At 38.0% G+C, this 12,721-nt stretch overlaps 1 protein-coding gene across 1 annotated transcript in view; it reads left to right on the forward strand.

Annotated features, from left to right (window-relative positions):
* Positions 1 to 7,459: 7,459 nt before the first annotated feature.
* The window catches only part of Abca12 (ATP binding cassette subfamily A member 12), a 161,862-nt gene continuing 156,600 nt past the window's right edge, over positions 7,460 to 12,721 (forward strand). Inside the window, exon 1 of the mRNA XM_055616847.1 lies at positions 7,460 to 7,528. Within this exon, the coding sequence (XP_055472822.1) occupies positions 7,460 to 7,528 (69 nt within the window). The remainder of the gene's footprint in view (positions 7,529 to 12,721) is intronic.

The following is a 12,721-nucleotide window of genomic DNA, read 5'->3' on the forward strand; positions in this document are numbered from 1 at the left end:
TTGTATTATACATGAATGCTTTCCTGTTGACAAAGGGATAAGATAGAAACTCAATGTTCATAGTCATAACAAAAATTAATCAATGTGCAGTTGATTAATTTAGGATAGTTTGAATTAATGTGTTCAGAAAAATCGTGTGGTTGAACCTATCTGTTGCAAAGTTTGGTTCAAAATATGTGCCTCAGTTCTCTGTAGCAACTTCACTGACATGATGGCCATATGTTGTGTTTTTCTCACACCATCATTAAAATACTCATTAAAATGCATATCCAGAGAGCCAGATGTTTTATTTTTATAGCATTCTATTTTCTTCACATTTACAATCTCTATATAGCTACATGGTGAGTAAAATTTTGTGACTGTTTTATGTAAAAAGTATATACAGGTATATGTTTGTGTATATATGTTTATATAGATAGACGCAGATATTAAACGAATACTTTGAGTGTGGTCATGTGCATTTATTCTATCTTAATTAGAAAGTACTTTCTCTTGCCTAGAAACCAAATGATCAGATACCTCGATGCAATGACAACAACTCCCTCATTCATTTCATTTCTCCCTGATTTTTTTCTTCTGCCTTCACAATATTGCTTGCCAAGGACTTAGATGAGAGAGGTGCTATTTAATGAGGCACACATAGAAACACTGAAACAGAGATCTTAATTCTCTATGCACTGGCAAATTAATGCTTGACTTTTTGACCAAAATATGTTTTTACTAGTTTGAATAGAAATCATTGGCTGGTCACTTCTTTCTAGACTTATTTTTACAAGTAATATCTGCATATAGAAAAATTGCATGTTGCTCAAGGTTGAGTGGATGAATAATAGCATGATATATATATATACATATATATATATATACATATATATATATACATATACATATATATATACATATATATATACATATATACATATATATATATATATATATATATATATATATATATATATACACTAAAAGTTGGAATGTTAAAGTCACAGGAAGGGCCATTTCCTAACCCAGAGATCTCTTTTCCAAAACAGTTTCTGTTGTCTTCAGGAGAGCCCATGTTTCTAGTTAAATCTGAATTTCTTCAATATTTGTGAAATTCTTTTATTTCAGTTGATCAGTGAGAAGACTAATCACAAAAATAAAATATATGATGAAGTTTGTCTGTTCAATCATTTTTATAAAGAAGGAAGGAATATATATATATATATTTATTATATATTTGTATATAAAGAAGCGAATATATCTATTTTATATTATTATTTCATATTATTTTTTTGTTTTATATACTTTACATTTATTTATATTTAGTCGTTATTTATTTATTTTATTTCTATATTGTATTTATATTAATATATTTACTATATTAATATACTTTGTGTTATTTATACATTCAATATACTTTTAATATATTTATGTGACTATAAATCTATTCATATTAAATATGAAATTATATATATAATTTCAGCTGTACTAGATGTCAGGGAACAAAAACTTAAATTGAGAGGGAAACAAAATTTTTCATTTTTCACTTTAAGGGTTTTTTTTTTTTTTGCTTTTAAAAATAAAGAATTGGTTAAAATTTACACTATAAAAGGGAGTCATTATCTTTCTTGAAAGCTTATCTCAAATCTTTTTTTCATTCTTGAGAGTATCCCCTGCCACCCTTAGAGGGGATACCAACTTTTAAAGCCTTTTATTACTTCTTCTCTCAGAATGGCAGCAAGAGAAGTAAAACTGTAGTAAAACTTGCTAATTCGACACACTTCACCTGGCTAACCAACTTAGCTATTACTCACTCTGAGTGAGAGGGTGAACAATTCTTTGCAAGACTGTAAATTACTTTGAAATCCCCATGCTCGTGTGATAAGACAATCAGCTGCTTTACCGAACTGGCCCTCCTGACATGACTGTGTCATCTGTGATGGTGAAGGCTGCATCATTGCCAACATCTTTGAGGGCCCACATGTCCTACAGTGAGTCTGGTTTCCGCTCTTTGAAGTCATATATTTCTTTGTGATTTTGTAGACCAGCTTTGTTTCTAGCTGATTTTTAAATCGGCGGTTCTGTCTACGTTTCCAGTGGAATGCCTCAGCAGGGGACAGGACAGTCGATAACCTTTACTCTGATCACCTCCTCATGCCTACCTGATTCATAGCATTGGCTATCAGCTCCTTACACTGCAGGCTGATCTTATGTAATGAGGTATTAGCAATTGGTGCCTCATTATCTTAATCCTAGGGTGGTGTCTCTCCTCCTCGTAAAAGAAGGGTGCTGATGTTATTTTTGCTGTGAGTTAGCTTCAGTTTCCCAATTTATGGTGTCTTCTCACCTTGGTTTAATGTGTATACTTGAGCGGCTTCTTACTCAAGGTTGCTTTACGAGGGGCGGTTAGCAAATAGGCCTTGTAGGCATAAGGACCTGGGTTCAAACCACTACTCTGAGGACGATTAGCTGTGTGACCTGGAAAAGCATCTTGCCCTCTGCTTCCTCATCTTTGGAGTGGAAAGACTACTATTGACCTCCTATGTTTATCATATAGGTTAGCTCCTGTGTGAGATTAGCATGCCTCAGCATCTTAATGTCCGAAGTCAATATCTTAAAAATAGTAACTCATCACTGATGTTAACTGGTCAAAACCCAGCTTGGTAGTAAGGTGTAAAATTGTTGTTCTGATTCCCACTACAATTTATGAAGTGTTTTATTTCATTGTCAATTTCACATTTTGTGGATTTGAAATGAGGATATTAGATCTCAACTTTGAGGATCACCCCATACCCACAGCATCAATTTTTTTGTGGAAGAGCTGCTAGGAGCTTCTCTTTCCACATCCTTAGCATGCCATCATCTGTTCTTCAGCAGTAGGTTCCCAACTCTCTACCTTTAACTTCTATCTTAAGCCAGATCTTTAATATGTTAGAGCCATCGTTCCTCACATACTCTGGTGTCAGAGTGCATTGTCAATCCTTGGTATTCCCTAAGATGCCATTCCCGTAGCCCAAGAGATCTGAGTGTAGATGGAACCCGATTGACTATATAATATAGGGTTGTGAGGAATTGGCTATATTCACCAACAAAAGTTTATGGGAAAGCTTCTGAAGTCCTAATTAATTCATCTGGGAGTGGGGTGTGGCGAGTGGAAGGGCTAGGAAAGGCCCCAGAGAGGAAGTAACATTTGAATCAGCCCTTTAAGAATGAACACAGATTTTGGGCAGAGGAAACAGGATGATGATGTCTGAAAGCGAGCAGTCCTCAACGGCACCATGGCAGATGGCAGGGGATGGCTGCAGATACAGTTCTGATGGAACCGGCAAGAGCTGGCTGTGAACGCTTTTGGTGCTCAACCAAGAAGCTTGAAAGCAGAGCCTTCTCCTTCAGTTATTCTTGTGATGATCACATTTGGGTAATAATTTTTTTTTCCTGTACATACTTTTAAAGCACCTCTAAAGTGCTTTTCAGATCCCTAAGTGAACCAGAAAACCCTCTGTTGCTTATCTATCATCTATCTACCTACCTATCTATCTATCTATCTATCTATCTATCTATCTATCTATCTATCTAGTTTATTGTCAGTCTCTTCAAGTCCAGCCTGTGGTATGGGAGACAGAGTAGTGTAAAGATGGATAGTATGGACATACAGCACTATTTCCTGCCTGTTCTTCTTGTGAGCTCTGCTTTTAGCTGGGTCGGCTTATACACGATATGACATTTCCAAATGGCACTTTCTTTGATGAAAAGGAAAATAGCAACGATTTTTAATATGGTAGGGTTCCTTTGGTGATTCAATAATTGCTTAGTAATCTCTTGCTGTTCATCATTTACTAAGCAATAATTAACCGTTTACTGTGGAGCAGATCCTGTGCTCGATTTTTATTTTATGGTAACAAGACACACAGACTATGGCTTTGTAGTCTGCTGATTTATTAATTTTTTATTACTACTATTATTATATAAAGGATAATTTTAATAAACACTCTTAAAACAAAATGTGTTCCAGCCATATTAATGCCCTGTCCATGGGGTTGGACTCATTCACTTTTATTCAGCTGTGGAGTATGCTACAGAACTAGTTAACTAATAAGAGCTGCAATGTCCAGTATTCATGCAGATCCTGAATCCATACCATCATGCAGCCTTGGGAACCTTATCACTCAAGCTATGTTCTAGAGACAGAGGAGGTCTTAGAGGGTTTTAGGTATGAGCAACCTCAGAAGGATGGCCATGCCCTCCTGAAATGAGTTTTGGACTAGGCTTGTTTGACTTTTTGGGTCAGCTGGGTTTCTTCTAAAACTTGCAGTCAGTAAATCTTGGGAAAGAAGAACTCCAGATCCTCACATCCCCTAATAACATCATAATATTTTACTGATGGGGAAGTAAGCACATAAAAATACATACTGCTAAAGACGAGGTAGATGGAATGGTTCTTTGCTTGATAAAGGAAGCTGCTGATGTCCAGAGGTTAGAGGCATCAACAGAAGATAAAGGGAGTTCAGGTAGACATGATGGAAATCATTCTTGAAGACAACTTGGGTCTGCTGATTTCTGACATAAACACCGGCATTACCGAAGCACATGGCAGGTTATCAAAATGGAGTGGTGCTAACTTTAAAATAACTCTAAGTGTAATGTTTGCAGGAGTTGACTGGCTAACAAGGTTTTGCTTTTGTTTGTATTGTTTTTTGAGACAGGTCCTCACTCTGTAGTCCTAACTATCCTGGAACCTGCTATGGAGCTCAGGTTCACCTTGCGCTCACAACAGAATGCCGGAAGTACAGAGGGATCCAACCATGTCTGTCTAAACAAGGTTGTTTTTCATTTTTTTTATGTTGTATTATTCTAACTTTGTCTCTTGTTCTTTGCTATTTTGTTTACCCTTTTTGCTTAAAAATGTTTTTTAGCAGCTGAAGTTTTGGGTGCAGATTATTTTTGATTAACAATTACCTTCTCTTCCCTCAAGGACTATCTGTCAGCAGCACCTCAACTTATAAACAGGACTGGGACACAATGTTGTATTCTTCCCAATCAGAGAACTGTCTCTAACATCCTTGAACATTCTTCCTCCTGTGTCTTTTTGTTTGTCCTAATAATCACTTTGAATTTTTTTTTATGTGTAAGTTCATGATCCTCAATGATCCATACCTTCTAAGATTAATATTAGGCCTTTTAATGTTAGACTTTTAAAAAATTCATCCTTGATAATCTCCCTTTAAAAGGAACTTACATAGTTAAAGAAAAAGACTAGAAGCAAATGTGATGTACATGGCTGCTGAGGTCCAGAAGTCAGCAAAGTTTGAAAACTTTACTGTCAGTGTATTCCAACTTAATTAAACTATAGCAAGTTATATTTTACAAAAGATTGCCCATCCTCTAAGGAGATACATGTGATATTTGAACCAATTGCAATGTTTGTTCCCACCCGAAGGACTATCTTATCCAGACAGAGCATATTATATATAGTTAGGAAATTACTCTGAAGAAATAGATCTCCCTGGAAGTTAGGTGCTGTCATAAAATGCATTATCTTCATTGAAAAGTTAGAGGTTGTAGATGAAGGTTTCCAACCTAAAGGACAGCTTCAGAGGCTACCAAACAGTATGAGACTGTCCAATGGACAAACAGCTTCTTGGAAGTCACCTGGTAACATCTTCAACTCACCTCTCACATCCCTGTGTCAGTCACATGGAGACTCAGGTCTTTTTGACCTAAGGTTACCTAATGTAGTAAAACCACCTAATTCACACAATGTCCCTCAGTGTTTACAATCACATCCTGAGACCCATTCTGTCTTCCCAAGTAAGCAATGTTTATATTACTGACTTGCAGACTGTGGCAGCAGTTCAAGATGGCAGGAAACAGAAACTATAGTCATTCTCAGAAACTGTGGTAGTCAGCTAAATCTTAGCTCTGCACTCCCCAAAAGTTGAAGGGGCACACTATTTCAGAAGCTTTCTGTTATTCAAAGAATACTTTGTAATCTTGTCTAGAAAAAAAAAAAAACAATTGTAAAGACACATTCTAGATATTCAGGACTCTTTGCCTGGTAGATCGGGTTTGGAGAGACATCAGAGAAAGGTGAGCCAAGGCTGAGGTAATGGGCATGTTCTATCATGGTGACAGTCTGCCCCAGGCTGGCTGCCACCTAGCTCCCATAGTTGGCATGGAGACCAGGCCATTGAACTGGCATTTACTTCTGACATGAAGGGTTAACTCAAGCAATGCCTTAAATGATTTGGCAAGTAGAGCCTCATCAATCGGGTCAAGGAGTAAGACTCAAAGATGAATTTGATTGGCTTAAGTGGTCTACTTGTTTTATCCAATAGTGATCATTAAGCAAACCATCATAAGTAAAGCACTGTGATGTACAATCACTCATGCCCTCATAGAATTTTTAATCTAACTGAGGTATTCAAAATAACAATAAGGCAAAAATATAAAGGATTCGAGGGTGATAGTGGTGAAGGGTTGTGATTAAATATAAAAAGAGATGGCTATATCTGATGAGGTCATTAAAAAGAGATTTGTAGAAGATATTGCTGTGGAGATAACTCTGAGAGGTAGATACCTGGATGGAGAGGAGAATATCTTAGGCAGAGAGGATAGCAGCAATATTCTGGGTCACTTTGTGTTCCCTATAAACTATAACTAACCACAGCATGCCATTAAATGTTGGCATTGTGCTTAATGTAGTAAACTGTAATAGGAGCTGGAGCTTAGCCAACAGTCCTGTCCCCAGAGTCAGAACATTACATCTTAGGCTAAAATTTGTAGCCTTCATAGTCTACCATTTAACCATGGGCTGAGATTACAGCTTTCCATCCGACATGGAAACATCTTCGTGGCACTGCAAATACTTCAGGAGTCGCTCTCCGGGTTCTTTCCTAAGGAGCCTGTAAAATCCCCAGTGCCCTCTCCCTGCCACAGCAGACACTATATGTAGGGAAGAAGGCAAGGGGATGTAGGACGAGTCCTACTGGCCCTTCCAGGGTCGCGCCTAATTCCTCTGACACACCTAGTGCAGGTGACATGTTCTGTAAGGTGTGGATAGGTAGTTAACTTCTGGAGAGTAGGAGGTGTGTGTTCGCCTCGTGTTTGTTTTACAGTGGAGCATTATCTGAGTGCTACTCATTCTCTCTGGAGTGTGGACCTGGCTCAGGAGACAGCAGCCGGGCGTTATTTTACAGGAAGCACAAGCCACCGAACAGCACAGAGCTGGCTCCTCATCTTTGAAGACATTTTGGTTACTTTGGTTGAGAAGAACTTCTTGGATAAGGATTTACCAACAGGAAAAAAAAAGAACAATCCATCGGGAAGAGAACTGTGGGTCCCTTGCCCCAGGCCCTACGAAGCTATGCCGTGAAAAGGCTCCCGACTCATTGGCACACAGCAAGTCGGACAGGACACCGCTTCTCTTGAGGCCTGGTGGAGAAAAGACAAGAATTTTCTTGTTCAGGGCGTCTGAAGGATGGCTTCCCAGTTTCATCAGCTTCGGATCCTGGTGTGGAAAAATTGGCTAGGTGTCAAAAGGCAGCCGGTGAGGAGCTTTGTTTCATTGTTGGTTAAGGTGGGATTGTGGGGACAAGAAGCAATTACTCCAGGCAATCTTAAACGTGATGTTAATGAGAGCCAGACAGAGAAGAGCTTTAAGGTATTTTTCAAAGGAGAAATAAGATACTTGGAATTCTGCCTCCATCCATCTTTCAGCTAATGGGGCGAGTCTTAACATGCCCTCCCCCAAAGCAGCCTTTTGATTTGAGTAAATTAAAAGAGTAAATCAGGACATTCTCTGGGTAAGGGAAAGGATGTACCTGTGACTGGATGAACTGGTGTGGAAGTCTGGGTTCAAGCCAATGTGCTTTTAGAGCTTTTCTTAATGGCATTAGAAATGGGGTGGATTTCTAATGGGATGAATGAAAGTCCCATCTGAATGCATTTGAGGTGGGAAGGAATGTTCCAGAAAGCATAAAGTGATAAGAACCTGGTTGCAAAATAAGATAGTAGGTTGAAGGATGCTAGTATGTAAAAGCTCCCAAAGGAACTCGAGTATCTAAAAATTATTTACTGGAAGTGATATTGTGTGTGTGTTATGTCATACACACACATATATTTCTATTTTTAAGAACACCACTGAGTCACTTCACTGTTCTTTTCACTTATTTTTGGTGCTCTTACGTTAATGTTTGCTTTGTAAATTACAAAGCCAAGCTATTCATAACTCCACCAGATAGAGTCCAGAGGGTTGAGGGAAGAACACGTTTTTATGAGCAATGTGTTCAGAAGAGTGTATGGGAACTAGGAGACTCCCAAGCCACCTTGAATCCACTCTGCTTTAGTCACTCCAGCCTCAGTTGGGTAATGAAGATATCCAAATCAAATGTCCAACATTCAATCCAGGTTCCTTATCTCACTCTACACTGGCTTGCAGAGCCTGAAACCCCAGCATTCTAATGTATACATTAAAAGAAAGATTTAGTTAGATGGATACTCACCTTAGGGAATTTGGTAGGGAGGGCTTTAGATCATAAAGTGTCATGAGATTGCATGGGTGTGATGGACATAAAATGATGAAACCATTGACTTTTTGTTTATTTGTTTGTTAACTGTAAGAACAGCACAGGGAAAAAAATTCCCTGGAACTCCCCATGTGGGTGACTCTGGGTGTTGGTCAGCAGGCCAACACAGTCCTGGGTGTGTGGATGTCCCAAGTATGAGTCGTGCTCCTCCCATGATGCTGATGCACCTATCACTGACTTGAGCACTGGTTTTCCCACTTACAAAACGGGCACAAGGTCTGTCCTATCTACCCTATAGTGTGGAAAGATACAAATGTGGACCTAGATGCCCCAACTGCTAGTTCTAATGAGTATGAATTGCTGAGGGAACTGGGTAATATGAACATTTTACTTGATTCAAATTAATGAAGAAAGGGAATCCATGAGAACAGGGTATCAAAGAGAAGAAGAAAATTCTATAAATTATATATTCAGTTGTCAGAAATGAAAATCAAAAAGGAAGTGAGAACTGGTATATTGTTGATTAAATCAGTGCTAAGTTTGCATGCTTCCTGGCAGTTTCTAAAAATTCAATTAACCCCCCATTCCTCCAAACACATACCAAGATTTCAAGTGAAGAGTAAATCAACCCTTTAAAATGCAAGTATCTTTATCTGTATGTTAATTCTAAAAATGGTATTTCAGAAACAGAATTTCATACTCAAGAAAATTCAAATTAAGGTATATTGTACTGGAAATGAACTGTCCTTACAGAAAGTCAAGGAAAACTCCAGTATTCTCACGATGTCAGCCTTCCTTACTTCTTAAAAGAGGCTTCATCACAAAACAGAATGGTGGGAAGGAAAAATTTTAAAGGAAGATAATGGAAAATATGAATGCAGAAACAATAGCACAAAGAAAGGACAGAAAATACATAAAATGTTAAGGTCGACTGAGCAGTGTTGAAGAAATACAAATGCATGTACCAGGATAGAAGATATCACAAGAATTAGAGATAATTGTGTGACTTGAGAAAAAGCACGAGAATAGGATATAATCGAAATATTCTGCTGAGGTATATTTTTGGGGGGGAGGGTCAACCTCTCTTAAAATTGAACTAGAAGTAAATTCAACTCTTAATAAGAAAACCAATGATGAAAACTTTGAAATATTTAGAGTTATGTAACTGACAATTTTATAGATTTCCAGAGAGTTCAAGGATGTATTCAAGGTCTTGACTTCAAGAGTCATGACTTCAAGAGTGATGATGACTCTTTTATCTGTGTTGCTAGTTCTTTCTTTCCTCTAAGTTTTTGCTTACCCCATTTTCTCTAATCTCTGCTCAGAGTTCAGCCCACCAAAGAAGAGGTTGTATCTACTACACAGGTCATAGATATTTACTATTTATTTTAAAGAATTCTGGTAATAGACTTCTCAGCTGTGTTGGGAAAATGTATCCTACAAGAGGAAAAAGATGTATTAAGTACCACCAGAAATGGTAGGTAACAGAGAAAGCCATTTAAATGCAGCTGTTACCCTGCTGATATCTCAATTTAAAAATAATGAGGAGGCGAAGATAGATCCCAGAGTTGATGCACAGCAATGGAGGAGGGGGGGTGCTCATCTGATGAGGTGCTATTTAATGACAGGGACCAGGCATGGAGCAGCAGAGAGCTGCGGACTGAAAGGCAGGGTTAAACAGGGTAAGGGCTGGCTTCCATTAAGGAGCTGGGTACTAAATAAGGGCTTCAAGTCTTGTCAGAAGTGGATTCCAATTTCAAACTTCTGACCTGAAGAGGAAAAATTAATGCCAGCTGATTACTTTCTGTTCTAAGCAAGCGCTAGGGAGTCATACTTAAGCTCAGAAGTAGCTCCTATGGACATTCCTACATTTGCCAAAATGACATTTGGAATCAAGCTTGACATGAACTTCCTCGCTCTCTGCCCTTTTTGTCCATCTTCCCTTCAGAGTGACTACAGGAAGAAAGGGGAAGCCTTAGTGTGGGTTAAGATAATTTTTAGAGTAGAATCAGTTGGGATCAAGTTCTACTCCCAGCCTTAATTCTCCATCAGTTTAACATAAAGTAGGTCCTGGGCAGTTCGCTCTGCTGCCTGAGTAAACACTCTAGTCCTTTTACCTGAGGGAGATGGAGGGTCGCTGACTCCCTTAACTCCTTGTAATTGTTCAACATTTTCTCTTCATTTGTTGATTATGGCACCTGAAACTCAGCAGACATGCATGTCTTAAATTCAGTCAAGAAGTATAAATCAAACGAGGTGACAGTGGTTTAGAAATTGGAGCAATAAAGATATTTGCTTAACACCCAACACAGTGTGTTGTTTTACAGCGTGACGTACACGTAAGAAAACTCCGTCATGAAATCCGAGACTTTTATGCTAGCTTTACAAACTTTTTTTTTTTAAATTTCCCATTACAAACTCGACAAAGTATGTTGTTTCTCTCTACATCACAGAACGTTTAACAATCTCCAGAATGCACTGTAATCTCTAAGTATAGAATCCAGAAAAATGACTCACCACTAGTTTTTGGCTGAGTTATTTACCTGGATGTCAGTACTGATTAGCAGAAAGCCCAGCTCGCTGAAGTGTCCACAGAATCTATACGTCCTCATTTTAGAGGAAGAACTAAGGTTTATTCCAGATTTAAGAGACTAAGCTCTTCTTTTGAATGTAAATCTTGGGATCCTCTTTTGCTTCCAGGAATAGTCATTCTTGTCTTATCAGAAATGAAAGATGAAAGGGATAGAGGAGGAAGAGGCAGAATACTCAGTGTATTTTATGTTATGAAAGGTTGGACAACTTTTATTTTCAAGTTTGTAATAAAAAGTTATGATTCTAGATTATAGGAAGACCTTTAAATGACTTTCAATGCTCTCTAGCTTTGAAATAATAAAAACTCTTTTATTAGTCTCCAGGATGAACTAATAAAAATACAATATTCAGATCAAAGCAGAGCCAGAGTTCTGTTCTGTAAGTGTTTAATCTATATAGTTTGGTGGCTAATTGCACCGGTGCTGAAGCCAGATTCTAGGTTCAAGCATCAGCTCTATGGTGTGGTGGCTCCTGGAAAGGCTTATTTACTCTTCCTGTATTTTCCCATCTGCAGGAGGAAATGAACATGTTATGTTAAGTGAGGTACACAAGCTAAGTGTGTAAAAACATGAGCATGTTCTAGCTGTCAACACATATTAGCAGTCACTAGGAATTCTGACACTAATTATAAAAAGACAATTCTACTACACTATTTCATTCTGGGAAAGGTATACATATTCACATATTTTAAATTATTACTTTATTTGTGTAGGTGTGTGTGTGCATGAACAAAGGTCCATGTGTGGCCGTCAGTGGACAAGTTGAAAGAGTCAGTTCTTTCTTTCTATCATGTAGGATCCAGGGATCAGGCTCAGGCTGTCCAGCATGGCAGCAAAGCTTTTATCCACACGTGATCTTGAAATACATATTGAAACAAGATTCAGTAGAGAGTTGTTGAAGATTCTCTGGGAGAGAAGAGGTATTTTCTCTCTTCTGGCACTTACAGAATTCTCATGCCAAACTAAAATGAGGGGTGAGCAGAGGGAGAAAGAAATTTGCGTTAACATAAGCAAAAATGACAGAGAAAATTCAGTGTTCAAAAATGTAGTCTCCTAGGGCAGTAGGCAGTGGGTCCCCAGAAGCATTCGGAGTTAGGCTGAATAGCCACATGGCACAGTTGTTCTAACTGTAGACGAGTCATTTGTGTGTGTCTGGGATACTCTTCCCTCTTTCCCACCTATGAACTTTGCACAAACGTTTCCTCTGCTTGAAAGGTTTCTACTTCTTTCTTCCTCTCCATCTAATGTTTCTGACTTTTCTTCTGTCTGGCCCTTTGTCATCTTTAAAGGTTTTCGAATTATCTTTCCTTGAATTATCTTCTTTTCTTATGCTGTCCTACCTCGACCATAGCATTGTTCATTGTGTTCACTTGGTATTTTTTTTTTTAATGTTTCTTCTCTTTAAAAGACTGAACATTTTGTTTATTTATCCTTATGGTATGGTATACAGTAGGTGCTGTATAAATTTTGTTATACTAATGAATGCACAAACCTTTTGTAAATGAATACTGTTTTACATGCTCAATTCTAGGTGTCCTTAAGAATCTCCAAGACCATAAATGAACAAGAATAGACTGTTCATGCTAGGAATTTTGGTTTTATTTAGGCAAAACATTCTTAACT

This window comes from Psammomys obesus, unplaced genomic scaffold (genome assembly GCF_907164565.1).
Source record: "Psammomys obesus unplaced genomic scaffold, mPsaObe1.curated_primary_1811, whole genome shotgun sequence".
Classification (NCBI taxonomy): Eukaryota; Metazoa; Chordata; class Mammalia; order Rodentia; family Muridae; genus Psammomys; species Psammomys obesus.